The sequence below is a fragment of the Crinia signifera genome, chromosome 7, assembly GCF_055691185.1.
Source record: "Crinia signifera chromosome 7, ASM5569118v1, whole genome shotgun sequence".
NCBI classification, from domain to species: Eukaryota; Metazoa; Chordata; class Amphibia; order Anura; family Myobatrachidae; genus Crinia; species Crinia signifera.
In genome coordinates, this window is record NC_139223.1 from 100,664,695 (window position 1) to 100,681,758 (window position 17,064).

Below are 17,064 nucleotides of genomic sequence, written 5' to 3' on the forward strand. Positions count from 1 at the left end.
CCATGGGTTAGAGCTGCTGCGGCGGGTGCTCTTTTAGTGAATCACTGGCAGCGCAGCTCCATCACTCGGCGGCGGCGGCGGCAGCGCTGGCGACTGGGCTGGGGACTTCCGTCGCGGGACCCTCTCTCTGAGGCTCCCGCATGCTGCACTCCGTCCCCGGGCAGGTAAGCGGCGGTTCCCTGCTTGCAGGGAGCCGCATCTAGCAGCGATCCCCCCCCCCCCCCGTTTGTATGGGAGTCAGCGGGGGGGCAGGCAGTGGGGGTCTGGACTGCTCCACCTTTCCACTAGATCACCAGGGACAATTAGTCAGGCTATGTCCCGGGGGTTGATGCCTGAGGGGGAGGTTAGACAGCCTGGGAACCTACAGCCATACACATTGGAAATGTTGTATATTGGGCCTGGTTAGTACTTGAGTGGGAGACCACATAGGAACACCAGGTGCTGTAGGTTCGTCCCTCCCCCACCCCTGGGGAAGTGCTGAGGCTTGCTCTCTGATTGCCCCAGGTGTCCCAGCTCCTCGTTAAGGTCCTAATCAGCAGCCATTCTGGCACTTGCTGGGTTTAGAGACGGAGGCTGCTGGGATTCTCCCCCACACCCTGCTCCTGGAAGCCTGGTGTGTGTGTAGTATTTCTCCTCTCCTGCTGCTGGCTGGATTGTTGAGCTCTGCTGAAGTCTTCTTTCCAATATCATTGGAAGCTTGAAGACAGCCTGGGATCTACAGCTAATGCTGTATATTGGGCCTGGTTAGTACTTGAGTGGGTGACCACATAGGAACACCAGGTGATGTAGGATTTCCCCAGGTGTCCCAGCTCCTCATTAAGGTCCTAATCAGCAGCCATTCTGGCACTTGCTGGGTTTAGAGACGGAGGCTGCTGGGATTCTCCCCCACACCCTGCTCCTGGAGCCTGGTGTGTGTGTGTGGTATTTCTCCTCTCCTGCTGCTGGCTGGATTGTTGAGCTCTGCGGATGTCTTATTTCCAATATCATTGGAAGCTTGAAGACAGCCTGGGATCTACAGCTAATGCTGTATATTGGGCCTGGTTAGTACTAGAGTGGGTGACCACATAGGAACACCAGGTGCTGTAGGAGTATGGAGGGTGTAATGGTTAGCATTACTGCCTCACAGCACTGAGGTCCTGGGTTTGATTCCCACCATGGCCCTAACTGTGCGGAGTTTGTATATTCTCCCCATACTTGAGTGGGTTTCCTCCGGGTACTCCAGTTTCCTCACACAATCCAAAAAATATATATATATATATATATATTTTTTTTTTTTTTGTCCCAGCTCCTCATTAAGGTCCTAATCAGCAGCCATTCTGGCACTTGCTGTGTTAAGAGATGGAGGCTGCTGGGATTCTCCCCCACACCCTGCTTCTGGAGCCTGGTGTTTGTGGTATTTATCCTCTCCTGCGGCTGGTACTCTGATACTGTCTTCCTTCCAATATCATTGGAAGAGATGAAAGTTTGAAACACTGTCACCATTCATAGTATTGGCTTTGCATATACGGTGTCTCCTTTTCAGCTTGCTGAATTGTTGAGTTTATCTGCCCATACCAAATGGCTTTGCTAAAGCTTTGTGGGTAAGGCTTGCAAGTGTGTTGCTTGGGTGTCAGTGTTGTAACTGCTGGTGTTTTTTGTCTTTTATCATGGACAGTATGCCTAAGGCGAAACCTGGCAATGTGTGGACATACTTTCTCGGCAGGAGGAGGATATCTGTTCCAGGTGTTTGGCCCTTGAAGCAGATCTTCTGCCGCCTTCACAGCAGGAACCGGCCTGGGCTTCGACCTTGACTCAGGTATTGACATATTGACCGCTTGTCAACTCCTTACCTCCTGCGCCCCTGCCCCCTGTGCCCATGCCCCCTGTGGCAGTGGCCAGCACCAGTGTTGGGGCAGCTCCTGCTTATGTAGAGCCCCCTTGGTGGCAATCCTTTGCACAATCTGTGCAGGGGTTGACGGCTACTCGGGCGGGCAGGGATTCCAGGAGGCAGTGTAGGCAGCAGAGTCCCGATGCGGGTTCTCCGCGTTCCGATTCGGATTCCAGCTCAGTGGCGGAATCCGCAGGGGCCGATGACACTTTGTCCTCAGCGGAGGTAGAGTCTCTGATGCAGGAGGTTAAGGCATTCCTCCAGAGGGAGGATGAGGCTCCTGCCCCTAAAAGTAAAGACCTGCTTTTTAAGCGTCTTAAGAAAGTATCGGCCCAGCTCCCGCCTTCGGCCCTCATGGAGGATTTATTGGAGACTGCGTGGTCTCAACCGTTTAAAAGGTTCCAGCTTTCCAAGCGGCTTACTACTTTTTAACCTGTTCCTCCCACAGCGAGGGCTAAGTGGGAAAATCCTCCCCTGGCGGATGATCATATTGTGCGATTAGCTCGCGCTTCAGTACTGCCCATTTCGGATTCTTGATCTTCGAAGGACCCCTCTGAGAATTTCCTCAGGACTGCTTTTTCACAGGCAGGGGTCATTAGGTGTACCACGCTTGCCGCGTCATGGGTGGCCAAGGCAGTGTCTGAGTGGGCGGGCAAGGTGGAGAGAGGTTTGTCCGACGGCACTAGTCCTTCCTATAGATTTTCCTCATCCACTAAGGGAGCCAAGCCCTGCACCAAGCAGCCCTGGGCTACCAGACGTCCAGTGGCTAAACAGGTCAGGGAGGTGGTCTCCAGGGGCTATGCCCTGACATTCCGGTCCCCCCCTCCTCAGTGTTATTTTTGCACGGGTCTTCCAAAGGACCCAGCGAAATGACAAGTGCTACAGCTTTCCATCTGCTCTCTTTTGGACTCGAACGTCATTGTTCCAGTTCCTCAGGAGCAGAGGGGTCAGGGGTTCTTCTCCACCCTATTCTTGATTCACAAACTGGATGGTTCTCACCGTCCTATCCTGAATCTGAAGCTGCGAGTGCCGAAGTTTCGCATGGAGTCCCTGCGTTCGATCATTCTCTCACTGGAGCCAGGGGACTTCATGGCCTCGCTAGATATACTTCACATCCCCATCCGACAGGAACATCAGCACTTTGAGGTTCGCCCTTCGGGTCGAACACTTCCAGTTCAGGGCGCTACCTTTTGGTCTATCTACGGCTCCCAGGGTGTTTACCAAGGTGATGGCGGTCAGGGCTGCACACCTGCACCGGCTGGGGGTTCGGATGATTCCATACCTGGACGGCCCACTGATTTTGGAAAGTCCCCAGACCTACTACGGAGTCATTTGCAGGTCGTGATTACACTTCTGTTATCTCACGGTTGGAGGATAACCTGGAAGAAATCGTTTCTTACTCCTTCCCAAAGGACACTTCACTTGGGAGCTCGGCTGGGCACTCGGTTGTAGAGAGTATATCTTCCAGAGGATAAGATCCACTCCCTTCAGAGGAAGATTCATTCCCTTATAGGTCACAGAAGGGTCTCAGTACACAAGTGTATGGTGGTGTCTTCGACATGGTAGAGTATACACAGTTTCACTCGCGCCCACTTCGGCTTTACACTCTCAGCCAGTGGACAGGAGATCATACTCGTCTAAGGAGTCAATTGATCACACTGCCCCCGAAGGTTCGCCTGTCTCTCACATGGTGGTTAAAGACAGACAACTTGTCTCAGGGCCGCCCATTTTGGATTCCAACCTGAGTCTTGCTTACCACGGATGCCAGCCTACGGGGCTGGGGAGCGGTTTGCAATTCTCAATCTTTTCAGGGTCGCTGGACGGCTCAGGAGAGTCGCCTTCCGATCAATCTCCTGGAATTGAGAGCAATCCTTCTGGCTCTTCAGAGGTTGGGGTCCCTCATCCGAGGGTGCCCTGTAAAGATCCGGTCCTACAGCACCACGTCTGTGGCCTTTATCAACAGGCAGGGCGGGACATGCAGCAAAGGAGCGATAAAAGAAGTCTCCAAGATATTCAGGTGGGCGGAGAAGCAGATTTCTGCAATCTCTGCAGTCTTCATCCCAGGGGTTCTCAATTTTGAGGCAGACTTTTTAAGTCGGCAAGATAGTGTACGCATTCCCCCTGTTTCAACTCCTACTTCGCCTTCTGTGGAAGTTCAGGAAGGAGGGAGGAATGATGATCCTAGTGGCCCCAGATTGGCCCCGTCGAGGTTGGTACGTGGATCTATGGAACCTGTTGGTAGCCTCTCCTCTGAGTCTACCTCTGCGTCCAGACCTAATTTCACAGGGGCCATTCCGACACCCAGACTTGAGTCGCCTGGCTTTGACGGGCTGGCTGTTGAGGTGTCCCTCTTTAGAGGTTTTCCGGGCACTTCAATCGTCTCCTTTCGAGCCTCTGGAGGAGGTGGATCTGAAATGGCTATCCTGGAAGGTGGCTTCTTGTTGGCTATTTCCTCAGCACGAAGGGGGTCTGACATGAGTGCATTATCATGGAAACCGTCTTTTCTGGTATTTCACCCGGACAGGGCGGTTCTTTGTACCAAACTGGATTTTCTTCCAAAGGTGGTGTCTGAGTTTCACCTTAACCAGGAAATAGTGGTGCCTTCTTTTCCAGGTTCTTCTGAAGCTAAAGCTTCTCTTGATGTAGTCCGTGCGTTGCAGATTTATCTTCGCAGGACTAAGTCAACTTGTAAGTCGTGTTCACTGTTTGTGCTTTATGGGGCCAATAAGAGGGGCTGGCCCGCTTCCAAACAGTCCTTGGCGAGATGGCTCAGATCAGTGGTTCGCCAAGCGTATCTTTCCGCACTGATTACTCCCCCGGAGGGGATTACTGCACATTCTACCAGGTCTGTAGGTACATCCTGGGCCGCTAATCGAGGCGCCTCGGCTGAACAGCTCTGTAAGGCGGCTACTTGGTCCTCTTCCCAGACCTTTATCAAGTTTTATGCATTTGATACCTTTGCATCGGCTAATGCACAGTTTGGTAGACATGTGCTTTCCGCAGTCCAGGAGCATCCCCCACCCGTGAGGGGACAGCTTTAGGACGTCCCAGCGTGAACTCCTGTGCCCCCTAGTGGACGAAAAAGAAAATAGGATTTATGGTCTTACCTTGATAAATCCCTTTCTTTGAGTCCATAGGGGGCAGAGGACGCCCTCCCAGACGCACCTGGTAGCGGGGCTTCCTATGTAGGAAAGTTCCATGGCTTTAGGGCCTGTATGCTATGTGGGTGTGCGTTTGCTCTTCCTTCTTCTCTGGCTCTGCTCCTACCTTGGGCTTGCTAACGAAACTGGTGACCCAGGGTCAGGGGGCGGGTTATGAGGGAGAAGGGAGGCAGGGAGCATGCTGGGTACATTTTTGTAACCCTTTGGTGCACGCTCTGCTACCTCACCTCTCATACCAGTGTGAACTCCTGTGCCCCCTATGGACTCAAAGAAAGGGATTTATCAAGGTAAGACCATAAATCCTATTTTTCCAGACAACATAGCTGCTGCACTCATTAATCACTGACACATTTTAAAAGATCCACAGGTGGAGCTAATTAGCTCACTTGTGATTCTGTGAGGAGACCTGCAAAACATGCACTGTTGGTAGCTCTCGAGGACTAGGGTTGGCTACCCCAGACATAGGGGATTATTCTGGTTCCTGTACATATGTCCACACCAGTTGCCGACACTAGTAGCGCTGATTATACATATGCCCACACCAGTTGCCGACGCTAGTAGCGCTGCATGTACATATGCCCACACCAGTTGCCGACACTAGTTGCGCTGCTTGTACACATGCCCACACCAGTTGCAGACACTAGTAGCGCTGATTATACATATGCCCACACCAGTTGCCAATGCTAGTAGCACTGCCTGTACATATGCCCACACCAGTTGCCGACACTAGTAACACTGCCTGTACATATGTCCACACCAGTTGCCGACACTAGTAGCGCTGATTATACATATGCCCACACCAGTTGCCGACGCTAGTAGCGCTGCATATACATATGCCCACACCAGTTGCCGACACTACTAGCGCTGCTTGTACATATGCCCACACCAGTTGCCGACACTAGTAACACTGCCTGTACATATGTCCACACCAGTTGCCGACACTAGTAGCGCTGATTATACATATGCCCACACCAGTTGCCGACGCTAGTAGCGCTGCATATACATATGCCCACACCAGTTGCCGACACTAGTAGCGCTGCTTGTACATATGCCCACACCAGTTGCCGACACTAGTAGCACTGCTTGTACACATGCCCACACCAGTTGCAGACACTAGTAGCGCTGATTATACATATGCTCACACCAGTTGCCGACACTAGTAACGCTGCCTGTACATATGTCCACACCAGTTGCCGACACTAATAGCGCTGCCCTGCCGAGCACCCCTACCCCGCCGCCCCCCCTACCCTGCCGCCCATGCAAACCCCCCCTAAATCCCCCACAGCCTTACCTATCGCGCTGGTCCCGGCGGCTCCGTTCTTCTGCTGAGGACCACCAGAAAATGGCCGCCCCCATACAGCAGACAGTTTCAGAGAACTGTGTGCTATATGGGGGCGGCCATTTTGTGGTGGTCCTCAGCAGAAGAACGGAGCCGCTGGGACCAGCGCGATAGGTAAGTCTGCGGGGGATTGAGGGGGGGTTTAACTATAGCACCGCAGCCCCCGGCGCCCCCACATGCACAGCACCCCCCGCGGTGGCGAGGGCTGCGGTGCTATAGTTACGCCCCTGCTCAGTGCTGTCCACGCTGCTGCCTGTAATGCAGTGTGATACAGGCGCAGCAGCTGCTGGCAGCCACAGAGGACTGAGCTCCTCAGAGAGTTCACAGCCCCACTCTCTGTAACAGCCTCCTGCACTAGACATGTCCTTAGTGCAGGAGGCCGGCGGCCATGTTTCTGAAGACCAGTCGGAGACTGGTCAGCCGTGGCTGCAGCAGCAGCCTCAGAAACATACGGCCCGCACACAAATAGATTGAGCAGCTCAGCCCGCCCCTGGCTATATGGGTCAGTTTTCTGCGAGTAAGGGGTACTGTAAAGCTGAAATGTTTAGCGGCCCTCTCAACGAATGCCCTCCATGCTCATTTTGTGTCCTCCATGGAGTACATCTCGAGCCTCAAAATAACACTGAATACTTTTTATAAAATATGGTCCCCTGGTCCCTCTATCAATCTTCCCCTCTCTCTAGTCTCTGTTAGTGATCCTTTAATTTATTTAATTGGTACACGATTTTCATCTTATGCCATCGTTTTTATTGTTTTGATCGCATCGCATGCGACACATGTAATGTGATGCTATCAGACCCGATTTTTTAATTGTACAGGCACCCTGATGGGTGAATACTATGTAAAATGCACCCCATTGTTAACGCCACCCCCCACTATGAACGTCAACCCGAAGCGTGACGTGCGGCGGCGGTACGCGTCCTCTGACCTTTTCACACCCCCACTATCCACGTCGGCGTGGAGTTGATTTTATATACCCGATATACTTTGCATGTATTCCGCGTCCCCTCGCGGGGCACGCTGCACTCGCCACCCTTCGGGCTCAGTGGCTCACTGTGCTCGCCACACTATATAAAGTCGGCTCCACGCCGACGTGGATAGTGGGGGTTTAAAAAGGTTGGAGGATGCGTACGCTTCGGTTGGCGTTGATAGTGGGGTGGCGTTAATAATGGGGGTGCATTTAACATAGTAATCACCCATCAGGGTGCCTGTACAATTAAAAATTGCATTGCATGCCATTGTAATGGCATGCGATGCAACGCAATATTAAAATTGTACAGTTCGGCTCTTAGGACCCGAAAATCTGGTCTCATCGCATGCCATCGCATACCTTAATTAGTGGTATGCGATGGCATACGATGGGCGCCTTGCTAGGAAACAAGTACCATTTAATTTATTTCTGTCGTGGTCTGCTGAAGAGGGGGCGGGGCTGGTGCCATGTGACGTCAACCGATTGCACCCGACAGGCATCGGCCCACCTGCGTTCCCAGGGGAACACCCAGGGTTTTTATGGGGACAACCATAAAACACTGGGCTTTCCCCTGATCCCGGTCTGGTGTCCAGCAGCAGGTGTGCATATGCATTAAGTGTCAGGAGACAGCTATGGCCTGTGAATATTAATTTGTTACTTTCTTTGTGTCCTGACAGCAAACCAAGGAGAAGGTGCGCCTCCTGATCCAGCTGGCAGATAGCTTTGTGGAGAAAGGCCACGTTCATGCCACTGAGCTGAAGAAATGGGTGACTACTGTGAATAAATATTACCGCGAATTCTCACTGCGGATGGGAAAATATCAGTGTTCACTGCAGAGAGCCCTTGGAATTAGCAATGAGGTACTCAACTCACAATGCTCCCTGCTACTTACAGCTCTATGAAAGGGATTTTTGTTGTAAAAATGTAACCCTGATGGAAAAATCAACTACTGTTATTATTGTCTGACCACTCCTATCCATACCTCAATTTTAATGTTTAAATAAGGGCAAGTCTCCCGAACTGGCCTCCATCCCCCACAGCCACCCACTTCGATAGAATAAGTGGGAGGTGCGTTATAAGGCCCTGATGCATCTGAGTGGCATTGAGATGTGACTGGTCTGTACACACGGTACAATCCAGCATACAATTTTGACTATATAGTCAAAATCCCATTGCGATCGCATGCAGATCGCACAGGTTTTTTTTTCCTTGTGATCCCGATGAGCGCTCCCGGGACAGCACAAATCGAAACACAGATAGACAGGGCAGCAATGAATATATAGTGCAGATCTGCAATATATAGTCAAAATTGCATGCATGTCGGGTGACTTGCCATGCGATTCGATCCCGATGCGATCTGATAGCATCGGGATAGAAAATAGCAATCCTAATCGTCCATGTGTACACAGTATATATTATTGTGCCCCATCCAGCCTGGTATTGTAACACACACCTGTCATGACACACTGGTCAGGAATCACCAAACTGCTTGTTTAGTGTGGTTCATCGCCTACGCAAAATAGACTTACGCCCCAACGGGAGACCCGTGCAAAGCGAGGTGCTTAAGGGATCTGTGCTGAGCAATGTTTTGCCTATACCTATAGGTGATCTTAGTTGGATAGACAGTACATGCACTGTTTATCTGAACAGGCAATGACAGCTGAATGTCTGAACGCTCCCAATCACCCAAATACCTGATCATTTGAACGCGCCCAAACCCAGTCGAACACCCTAATACTCAAGCACCCGAATGATTTTGTTCATCTAGAAGAAAACATTTCTTTACAGTCAGAACAGTTAAACTTTGGAACTGTCTTCCTGAAGAAGTGGTTTCGGCAGACACTATACATATGTTTACAATAAGGTTGGATGAACATTTATTGGTTAAAAACATCCACGTGTACGAATAAGTAACATAATCTGTCTTTATAATATCGGAACATACTGTACAACAAGGGATAAACTATTAAAAACATAGGTTGAACTAGATGGACGCACGTCTTTATTCAGCCTCATCTACTATGTAACTATGGGGGAAATTTACCAATATGGATTCGTAAAAAATAAGTGTATTCGTAGGCAGAAATACACCTATTTTTTACACATTTGTATTTTCGGGATTTACAACCGCCGACATGGACCTGGAGGACGACACAGGACAGAGGGCTACCTACGGGATCAAGATAGGTAAGTATCAGTATGTGTGTAATGTATGTATTAAACTTTTATTTTCATTGTGTCAGTGTGTGTTTATTGTACTATTTTTGTAACTGTGGAACTACAAGACCCAGCGGGCCCTTTAATGCCCCGCAGGCTGGGACTTGTGGTTCTCCAAGTCCTAGCTTGCGGGGGAGGCTTGCTGGGACTCATAGTTCCACAGTTTTAAACAATAGTTTTTTCATCTATTTTTTTTTACACCACTATCAGCCCGGTGACCACAGCCCAGGGTCACCGGGGACAGCACCAGGCTTCAGCCTGGTCAGGTAAGTCCTGGAGGGGGGGACCCCTTTATTGGGGGGGTCACCACTCGCCCAGGGCCCCTGGCCAGGCTGACCGGTCAGGGGGTTAATGTTTTGGCCGCGGGACCTTATATAATAAGTGTCCCCCGGCTGTGACATTACCCTGCTGGCTGGTTGTGCCTGGGGCTGGTTCTTAAAATACGGGGGACCCCTACTCATTTTATCCCCCGTATTTTGGGAACCAACCCCGGACCTGGAGCCTGGGGCTGGTTGTTAAAAATCGGGGAACCCCTATTTGTCGGGTTCCCTGATTTTTAATTACCGGCCCGGCTCTGTCAGCCTGGTGCTGGTTACAGCTGTGGGGGGGACCCCACACTGTTTTTTTTTTTTAAATTTATTTATTTTTCAATTTTTTTTTACACTCTGCAGCCTGCACGGATCTGACTGATCCGTGCAGACTGCCTGTACGAATTCGTATTAGCAGCCGTATATATGGCCAGCTAATACGTATGGTTACACCATCGGAGGGTTACAAAACAGTCGTATCTGACTGCTTTGTACATTCCCCTCCGGAACACGACTTTGCAGTCGTAGGGGAAATACTAATACGAAAAACTAGGTTTTTCATATTAGTAAATTTCCCCCTATGTCACTAACGAGCATGCGAACATGCCCAAACACCAAAGTGTGGAAACACGCAGAAAACCTGAATCTCTGAGCGCTCTAACTCGCCCGAGTGTGTGAAAATGCCGAACACCCAACTCCATGAGCGTCAAAATGCACTCAAACACTGAATTCCCGAGTGCCCAAACTCACCCGAGCACCTGAACATCTGAATTCATGAGCACCCGAACTCGCCCGAACTTGCCTTAACACCTGAGCACGTGAACACATCCGAACACCCGAATCCATGAATGCCGGAGTGCGCCCGATCGCACAAACACGCTCAAACACACCCAGACAAACATATTCTTAAGCATCCGAGTGCGCTGACACCCGAATACATGAGCGGCCAAATGCGTTCATGCGTGCCTGAACATCCTATCACATGAACGCGACCAAACGTACTAGAGCCCCCGAATAGTTGAACGTTCAAACTCGCCCGAGTGTGCCCAATCACCTGAGTGCACAAACACGCTCAAGTGCACAACACTCAAATACCCAACTGTATGAACACACCCAAGTGCCTGAATATCAGACCATCCGAATGCGCCCGAACACCTGAACGACTGAGCTCTCCTCAGTCCTTGGTTCCTGGCGTGTTTTCACTGCAGTCCAATGTTTTAGCACTGCGCATGCGCATATTCGTATATGTGAATGAGCAGGCCTGCTGTGCGGGTGCCTTTGGAGACTTGTATAGTTTCCATGGCACTCGCACAGAGGGGAGCATGGAGGAGGTGGGCAGGGGCGTTCATATGCAAACATACCCTCAAAAATGGGCGTACCCTCAAAAATGCTGGGTGCGCCCAGGAAAACTCTGGGCATCCCCATGCGAACATGGATATCGGCATCAGAGCAGGACTCTGCAATTCTAAGTCAGCAGAGACTGACTTAGATTTGCAGGCAATGTTGGCAGCTGACATCCTGGTGATTTCTATAGGAACACTCATGAAACACTGGGTGTTCCCATGGGCGAGTCCCCTGACCTGCTGCTCCCTCCCGCCCGCAGTCTTGGGCATTCACCATGGTCGCACACACCTGGCACATGCGCACTTCACAAACATCGAGCTGGCATGCACATTTGCATGTGAACATAGAAACCAGAATAACCCCCATTCAGTTTTAGTGGTGCACAGACGCACCCTAATGCTGTTCACATCTTTGCCACTTTTACCAAAGACTTTTGCTTTTTAGAACTGTACTCCATTAAAAAAGCGCCTATCAATCAATTGTGTGGTTTGCATTATCACTTGTACTAGAGCATTCTCATATCACCACATCCCTGTGTCATCCATACTGTATGTGTTTTTTTCACTTTATTTGCATGTACTGTTGCACATAGTAATTAGAAGATTAAAACTTAAATAGGCAGGAGATTATGGTGTGGCTGAGAGACGTTTTTATATAGTAGTGAGCGCACACAGAGCCGGCCCTAACCAGTTTGATGCCCTAGGCAAGATTTTGGCTGGTGCCCCCCAGCACAGCTGATAGTTCTGCCTCTGACCCAGCACAGCGCCCATCACCCAGCAGAACAGATCACAGCAGCAGCAACACTCATCACCCCTCACCCATAGCAATGCTCATTTTGGTGTCCTTGTATTTTGCACCCTCACCCCCATTTTAAACAGGTACAATGCATGCCTAAAACACGCAGGCACAAAAACGGGTGTGTTCTCGCTGGGAAGAGGAATGGCTGCACAATAGCACCCTCCATTCAAATTACGCCACACAGTTATGCAGCCTCATTCACATTATATCACACAATAGTGTTCCTTATTAAAGCTACATCACACAGTGATGGCTGTTATTCACATTACAGTACATCGTATTGTTCCTTATTCATATTACACCACACCATATTGGTTCTTATTCACTTTATATCACACCATATTACTCCTTTTTCACTTTACACCTCACCATATTCTTATTCACATTACACCATACTACTGCTTATCACCATTACACCAACATTAGTGCCCTTTATACACATTACACCACACAGTAGTGCACCTTATACATGTAGTGCCACGCAGTAATAGCATGCATCCCTTATACATATAGGACCTTATTCTAGTTCACTCTTTCTGACAAAATCCTTCTTAGATGGACAAAACCATGTGCACTACAGGGGGGCAGATGTAAAATGTGCAGATAATTAGATTAGGGTGAGTTAATTTGTTTCTGTGCAGGTAAAATACTCTGCACAAGTTACATCTGTCCCACCTGCAGTGCACATGGTTTTGTCCATCTAAGAAGGATTTTGTCAGAAAGAGTGAACTAGAATAAGGCCCATAGTGCCACACAGTAGTGCCCGTGACATAGATGCCACACATTATTACATCTCATCCTAATGCTTCTCTCTGTGTCTCTCTCTCTGTGTGTCTCTCTCTCTCTGTGTGTGTGTCTCTCTCTGTCTCTCTCTCTGTCTCTCTCTCTCTGTCTCTCTCTCTCTGTCTCTCTCTCTCTCTCTGTCTCCCTCTCTCCTCCCCCTTTAAAATTACAGACAATCTCGGGCAAAATCACAGACCTCCACAAACTTGGACCCTATTACATTTCCCTGATAGTGTTAAATGGCCAGCCATGTCTGTCATCACTATGCCTGCTTCCCAGTCTCTGCACCATCATGAGAAGGAAAGACACAAATCTGAGGCAGTAACTGGGGAAGCAGGTGGGCCACTGGCATCAGGAGCGGGCGGACGCTGGCGTGAGGAGTGGGTAACAGGCGGTCCCCATCAGGTTAGAGCGGGCGGACACTGAAAGAAGGGGCAGAGGGCGCTGGGAGGTCTCTGGCAGGAAGGCACCAGGCGGCCGCTGGTGGGCGGAGCGGGTGCGGGTGGAAGGAGCAGGTTGGTGCGGGTGGAAGGAGCAGGCATGTACTGGGCAGAAGGACCGGGCGAGTACAAGACCGAAGGAGCGGGTGTGTACTGGGCGGAAGGAGCGGGCGTGCAGCATCTGATGACTCAGTCTGACAGGTCAGTGAAGCATACAACAACTTTAGAACAGGGGAAATTCTACGCTGAATTTTTCAGTTAACCTTTGGCTGAATTCACAATACACAAATCCAATAATACTTAAAAGTAAAATACTTTTATTTCTAATATATAACAGAAGAAAAACACAATAAAATATATATAGTGTATATGTGAAATACACAAATAGGTGGCCACCTTATTTAAACTGTACACTTTATAACACATGAATATTACTAAAAATTATATATAGATATAAATATGCATATAACAATAAGTGTTATTTTATATATGTTCAATTTAATATAAAAAAATAGGTACTTATGTAATATCTGGGCTTCCGTTTTTTTTATTATGAGACCACGTCCCCTCGCGGGGCTCGCTGAGCTCGCCACGCTTCGGGCACGGTGGCTCGCTGCGCTCGCCACACTATATAAAATCAACTCCATGCGTAGTTGGATAGTAGGGGTATGAAAAAATGGGGTGCATTTAACATGGGAGTCCAGATAATACATAAGTACCAAAAAATATTAGTAGACTGCTTTTGGGTATGCCATACAACCTGTAATAGGAATGTCTCTTGTGCTTTTCAATATAGTATGGTCCCAGTAGGGAGAGTATCGCAATCTGGATTTCTTGCGATAAAATTTTATAAATGATTGCCGGTCCGGACTCCATTGACCAATTATATTGTATAGTAATGTCCACAGCAGTGTCCTGCCTGTGTGCTGTCTGCCTGGGAGTACACTGGGCAAAGTGTGAGTGTTGGGGAGGCCCCACGTCTCTCACCCGTAGCGTGTTCACTCTCCCTTCGGTCAAGTGGCAGTGGATTTGTCCGCAGCTGTAGATGAGCAGGGTCTGTGGAGTGTCTGGCGGCAGTTGGATTTTGCGGCTCCTACCGCAATGCCGTTGCAATCAGTTGTCTTCGACCAAGTACCTCCCACTCGTGGGGTGCTCTAATCGACAGCTGAGGATGGACACAATGATGGATGGATGTGGCGGCAGATTGATTCTGTGGCTCTCACCCACAATGCCGTTGTGCTCGATTGTCTCTGACCTGTATGGTGGACGCTAATGTCTCCTGCGTCTCTCACCTGTGGGTATGTGAATACCTTTATCAGGGTTGTTGGACAGGTGTGTTCGATCTCCTTGCTGGGTCTATCCAAGTGACGGGGCTATTGGAAATAAAAGTCTGATAAAATAGGTATAAGCCCGTTGGTCCTTGGATGTATGGCAACAATTTACCAATAAGCAGTAGATGGTGCTGGATAGGTCCACTAACAAGTTTCGCTCATCTGCTGAGCTTTTTCAAAGAGTTATTATAGGAGGGACTACAAGCACTATTATACCCAGCATTAAATTCATTCTATTTTTCCATTGGATAGAACAAATCTAAATCATGTTTATTCACTAATGATCTCAATCAACCAGTGTGTATTGAAAACATTTGTTATTCCCGGAGAGAACTCAATATGTGCACATAAATGTCCCCATGTTGCTTAACTTCACGATATAAATTATATATATATATACTAGGTGATTCATCGCGCCCGCCGGGCGCTCTTCACACCGTTGTGAGGGGCTTCGCCCCATTAGAAGTCGAAATATATATGAGTGTGAGATATAGTGTAATTTATTTATTCATACATACACTGACACTCTTATTCATGCAAACATACATGCTCTTATACATAGATATATACACTGACACTCTCATTCATACATACATAGACTGATGCTCTCATTCATACATGCACTGACGCTCTCATTCATACATACATTCACTGACGCTCTCATTCATACATACATACACTGCCGCTCTTATATATACATACATGCACTGACGCTCTCATGCATACATACATGCACTGACGCTCTCATTCATACATACATGCACTGACGCTCTCATTCATACATACATGCACTGACGCTCTCATTCATACATACATGCACTGATGCTCTCATTCATACATACATACATGCACTGACGCTCTCATTCATACATACATGCACTGACGCTCTTATACATACATACATGCACTGACACTCTTATACATACATACATGCACTGACGCTCTCATTCATACATACATGCACTGACGCTCTTATACATACATACATAAATACATACATACACTGATGCTCTTATATATACATACATGCACTGACGCTGTCATTCATACATACATGCACTGACGCTCTTATACATACATACATGCACTGTCACCCCTCAGCATACACAAAGTTACCTTTTCCCTAGTTTATTGTGGCAGGCTGCTCCCTGAGGACAGCAGGCTCAGCCTGCCAGCAGCGACACACAAAAGGGCACCTGTCAATAAAAGGAGCTTAGGGTGCTATAGTGAAGAGCAGCCGGGCATGAAGCGTCCTCTGTGCCTGCCTCCCTCCCGCAGCCAGCTGTGAGCAGTGTGGCCGGAGACCTGAGCGAGAGGGGGCTGAGCACTGGGCTGACGGCTGAGCGGTGGAGGTGAGCGGCTAAACTGTCCCCTTTGGACCCCCCTTCCCCCACCGGCCTGGTTGATCATGCGGGAGACCGGCAATAAAGCTCACCAGTCAGGACTCTGAGGTGTTGTGTGCATGGCGGCCGGGTCGTGCAGGAGACTGGCAGCAGAGCTCGGCTGTCAGGAGGCGCGCAGGCTTTAGCTGCTGCTCCCGGAGACTTTAAGCGCTGGCACCAGCAGCCGCACGCATCCTGACAGCCAAGTTCTACTGTCCGTCTCCTGCACAACCCGGCACACAAAGTCAGGCCCAGGACACGACAATACATACGGCCCAGATGGACGCAGAAGGGGGGCGGGCGATGTGTCGGGGGGGCGGGCTAAATGTGTTTTTTTTTGCTGCCGTAGCCGGGGACCGCTGTCAGGTCTGAGGCAGAAGGGGGGCGGGCGAAATGTCCGGCGGGGCGGTGCCAAAGTAAGAGTGTGTATGAGGGGGGGCTGGGCGCGCGGTGTAGATGTGGAGATGGCCTATGGGCGGCCAGGGGATGAGGGGGTTTGGGGGTGGGGGTGGGGTTGTGGGTGGTGAGCAGCCGTGGGGTGGAGTTAGTGGGCAGGCATGGGGAGTGGTGGGCGAGGAGGGGTGTGTGCTTGTGGAGAGCATGTAGAAGGAAGTGCCTTGCTTTTGCAGTGTGGCTGACGGTGGATGGGCCTGTCAATCACCCGTGAAACCCCGCCCACCGTTTGCCACACTGCTTTGACTGACAGATCTGGCTAAATATATAAGATATATATATATATATGTAGCTTTGGGTGATGGCCTGGCACTCCCCCCAACTGGGTTCAGCTACCCTGGTGCCCTCCAGAACAGATGGATAAAGAGAAGAAATGAGGCGGCACTCAGACGGGTTTTCTTTCAACGTGTATTCAAAAAAGGACCAACGTTTCGGGGTCTTTATCACCCCTTTGTCAAGGTGCAAATGGAAAAAAGTATATACATATATATATATATATATATATATGTATATACATACACAAACACAGGGGGCCCAGCACTCACTACAACAAACTAATGCTGTGTACACACAGTCCGATTTCCTTTCCGATGTTGACGATATAGTCAACATCGGATCGGCATCGGATCAACATCGGATGCAGATCGCAAGGGTTTTAACCCTTGCGATCC

General features: G+C 49.5%; 1 protein-coding gene across 9 annotated transcripts in view; it reads left to right on the top strand.

Moving 5' to 3' along the window:
• Positions 1-17,064, top strand: part of KALRN (kalirin RhoGEF kinase) — an 856,470-nt gene that overhangs the window by 481,871 nt on the left and 357,535 nt on the right. For all 9 annotated transcript variants that reach the window (XR_014450786.1, XM_083153542.1, XM_083153544.1 and 6 more), the window contains one exon: positions 8,015-8,197. Coding sequence is in view for 8 of the 9 variants with exons in the window: in XM_083153542.1 (XP_083009668.1) it covers positions 8,015-8,197 (183 nt within the window). In the remaining variant the exon portion in view is untranslated. The remainder of the gene's footprint in view (positions 1-8,014; positions 8,198-17,064) is intronic.